The following is a 4,060-nucleotide window of genomic DNA, read 5'->3' as shown; positions in this document are numbered from 1 at the left end:
GAGGGAACTAGTTCGGCGTAGGACTTGGGGCCCTCGCCGCCCAGCTGGTTCCGGCCAGGCAAGATGGCGCTAGCCGCGGTGGCGGCCCGGGACTCGCTAGTGCACTGGTGCACCCAGCAGCTGCGGATGACGTTCGGCCTGGATGTCAGCGAAGAGATCATGCAGTAAGACTGGTTCGAGTCCGAGGCGGGAAGGCGTTCTAGGTCGCGCACTGGGAGAGCGAACAGGGAAGCGGGGAGGGTTCAAAAGTTGGCGAGAGACGTGTGATAAAGGGCTGCTGTACGTGCGTGGGTCCGCGTTCTGGCCTCCGCCTTTCGTAGTTTAGCTTCTTGAAGAGGTGGCAGCTTCCCCATATGGCACTGGGGCCTGTTTTTTCTAGGAAAACATCTAATCCGTAGTAGATTTGTAAAACTGTCCCGGATGAGAGTCTGGCTCTGGCTCTGGCTCTGTGTCTGTCTGTCTCTGTCTCTGTCTCTGTCTCTGTCTCTGTCTCTGTCTCTGTCTCTCTCTGCCCTTCTCTTCCTCCCTCTCTCCCTCTCCCACCTTCCTGTGTCTCCCTCTCTGCTTCTGTCTCTCTTTCCATACTCTTGAAAGAAGCAGCAAGTCAAATTGTCTTTCCAGAAATTCCTTACTCGGAAGTCAATCTGAGTTGTGTCAAGTAGGACCTGGGATTTAAACTGGACGACATACATAGTACAGTTTCTGACGCTGAAGTTACAGGTGCTACTTTCCGTTGTCCTTTACCATTTTTGGAAGCTTGGGCAATTTAAATTGCCTTTCTGTACGTTGGTTATTTCTCATTTACAAAATGATGAGGGGGGAACTTAGCATAAGTGCTTTACAGTTCTTATGAAATACAAATAGTGAGCATGCTTCATATCTGCTTTGGATGGATTAAGGAATATCTGCTTCATCCGGCAGTGAAGACTGTTGTGATGACCGCGTTGTGACTTGTGCTGAGATGAGGAAAGTAGAGAATGTGGGAGGTGAGATCAAGGATCTCCAGTAAGATTTGAGACACTGGACAGGATTCGCCTCTAAAGAATGCACAGAGGCAGAGGTGCCAAGTGTTCCCGCTGGGAAATCTTGTTCAAAAATGGGGTGTGGGAGCCTAAAAGAGGTCCTTAATTTTATTCTTTGTTCACTAATACTAAAATCCAAATTTGATTCTAAGTTTGTAGGAAGTAAGGAGAGTCTGTGAGTTTGCAAGAAAATAGATTGGTTGGCAAGGAAAGAATCAAGAAAGCCTATTCTAAAGGATTTTTCAGCACACTACGATAGACTACCAAAGAAAAAGACGAGTCATGTGGTTTGGCTTTACCCTGCATTGAATGCAAAATCAAATGAATATAGTAGTTTTCAAACTAAAAAAAAAAAATTGAATCATATCAAATGAAATAAGGAAACTTGGCAATAAATAAACCACAAAAAATGGCTTTTAACAATATGAATTTGGGGCCAGGGAGATGGCTCCGTGGAATGAGCACTTCCCTGGCAAGTGCAAGGGTCTGAGTTCAATCCCCGGTTCCACCAAAAAAAAAAAAATAATAATAATAATAATAAATAAATAAATAATATGAATTCAAGTTTATCATGTTCATTATAAAGTCTTTCAATATTTGAAAGATTGACATACTTTGTGTGTTTGTGTGTGTGTTACTGAGGCTGGAGCTGGGGTTTTTTGCACTGAGCTACCTCCCTACCCCCCAAACCCCCCCCTTTTTTTTTTTGAGATAGGCTCACTATAGTTCAGCTGACCTTGAACTCACCATGCTCACTATGTAGCCCAGGCTGGCCTCAAGCTTGCAGCAATCCTCCTGCCTTAGCCTTCCCAGTTTATTTTTTAATTTGAGACAAAGTCTCTCTAAATTGTCCAGGCTGACCTCCAATTTGTGGTCTTTGTGCCTCCGCCTCATGGATAGGTGGGATTACAGATGTGCACCACAGCACTGGGATATAAATTGGTGTTGCTGAATCACTGAATTTGTGATGCTTTGTTACTATTTTGGGCAGATTCTAGGGATTGAACCCAGGGTCTCCTGCATACTGGGCAAGCCCTATCTACCTCCTGGTCCTGAGGCTGTTTTTAATGAATCATTTTGTTTCAGTTGGAGCGTTGCTATGTAGCTAAGGCTGGCCTTGAACTCGCTATGTAACTAACCCGGGCTGGCCACAAACTCGCAGCCATCCTCTTGCTTCACCTTCCTGAGTTCTGGGGTTTCGGGTATGGACCATCACTTCTGGCATCCAGTTTCATTATTTGCTTAACACAACATCAAGAAAACTCTGATTCTTATAAGTAGTAGCATTAACAGCTTATTTTGCAAACCCTGATTTTCCTTAGTTGAACATTGATCCACTGCATTGAAAGTGCATTGATGGGGCCAGGGAGATGGCTCAGTAGCATAAGCACTTGCCTGGCAAGCACAAGGGCCTGAGTTCAATCCCCGGTTCTGCAAAAAAAAAAAAGAAAAGAAAGTGCATTGATACATTTGTTGTAAAGTTGAAGGCCCGGGAGATCACTCAGCAGCTTAAGCGCCTGCCTGGCAAGCACAAGGTCCTGACTTTGATCCCTGGTACCAAAAAAAAAAAAAAAAAAAAAAAAAAAAAAAAAGTTGAAACACTAAGGATGGCTAAATGCCTGCTGTAGTTTTTTTAAATTATAAATTTATTTGTTTATTTATTTGGCAGAGCCGGTGATTGAACTCAGGTCCTTACACTTGCCAGGCAAGCGCTTATTCAATTGAGCTATCTCCCCAGCCCCTAAATTATAAATTTAAGTTAGACAAGAAGTATTCTAATCTGAAAGTAGGCACTAAAGCTACTTATCCTGTACTACTGTTTGAACATCTTATTAAGTATTCTTGGGGGGGGGGTGCCGGGGAGATAGCTCAGTAGAATAAGCTCTTGCCTGGCAAGCACAAGGGCCTGAGTTCAATCCCCAGTTCTGCAAAAAAAAAAAAAAAAATTCACTAAAGGTTGCACAACATGCTGTGCTGTCTAAGGATGAAAGCATTTGTTATGCCTTGCCTGACTTTTAATTGGAATTACCCAGGAGTATTATAATAGGGTACTAACTTAAGTTCATTTTATATGAGTGAGCTGAATTTTAAAAATAGCACAGAGCTATTAACCTAGTCATTGACATGTTTATAAGACACTAAGATCTGTATGCACAGTTAGCAAAATAAACCTTATTTTACAATCTGTTTGATGTAATGTTTTAGTTGATTCTCTTTTGTTATGATTTGGTATATGACACATTTGGATGAATGTTCTTTATTATACTTTCTTACATAGCTGAAATGACATTTATTTAAATGTCCCTGGAACTCTGTTTACTTGGTGGTTGGAAAACTTGAAGGTTAATAATCCTATGAAATCCCCTGCAGCTTGCTGCGAAGGGCTGGTAAATGTGGAGATCAGTGTGATTCAAATGTGTAAGTTTTGGAAAGCAATTGTCTTTTTCAAAAAGCTGATGACTAGAAAATTCTTTTTATGAGACAAAGACACAGGTTTGTTCCTATTGACCATAGCTGCATTTCTTTCACTATACTAGGAAAACAATCCAGTACATATGCTACCAATAGTGGAACTATTTTGTGATTCTTTTTAATTTAAAAGCTGTAACATAATTTTTCTTACATCATACTAATGTGCCTGAGTTACAGTTTCTCTATGTGTGTGTGTGTGTGTGTGTGTGTGTGTGCGTGCGCGCACGTGCGTGTGTGTGTGTGTCTTTCTGTCCGTGTCTGTCTGTCTGTCTGTCTGTCTGTCTGTCCGTCTTTCAGGGAAAAGTTTTATTATAGCTCACAGTTTGTAGCAGTTTCAATTGGCTGACTAGCCTGGGCTCCATAAGCAAGGCAAGGCCAGCCTGCAATAAATAATGAGCCCCTGCCTCAGGAAAATAAAAAATATAAAGAAAACAAAACGGAGAAACTCTCTTAGTAGTCGGCAGGCTCCATGGCAGGAGTGGCACGGCAGACAGGCATCACAGAGGAGAAACGGTTCACGGTGGGTAGAGGGAGCAACTCAAGAAAGGGCAGTTACCATTTCTTAA

The 4,060-nt window shown here is 42.4% G+C and overlaps 1 protein-coding gene across 3 annotated transcripts in view; it reads left to right on the top strand.

Moving 5' to 3' along the window:
* Window positions 1–4,060, top strand: part of Trip4 (thyroid hormone receptor interactor 4) — a 111,205-nt gene continuing 107,145 nt past the window's right edge. Inside the window, exon 1 of one of the 3 annotated variants that reach the window (XM_023712666.1) lies at window positions 1–164. In XM_023712666.1, coding sequence (XP_023568434.1) covers window positions 64–164 — 101 coding nt within the window. In that variant the 5' untranslated portion in view covers window positions 1–63. The remainder of the gene's footprint in view (window positions 165–4,060) is intronic. The other 2 variants (XM_023712665.1, XM_004628821.2) reach the window with 2 other exon arrangements.

The sequence above is a fragment of the Octodon degus genome, unplaced genomic scaffold (genome assembly GCF_000260255.1).
Source record: "Octodon degus isolate 3935 unplaced genomic scaffold, OctDeg1.0 scaffold00026, whole genome shotgun sequence".
Lineage (NCBI taxonomy): Eukaryota > Metazoa > Chordata > Mammalia > Rodentia > Octodontidae > Octodon > Octodon degus.
Note: the sequence above shows the minus strand (reverse complement) of the source record. Positions and strands in the feature narration are given on the sequence as shown.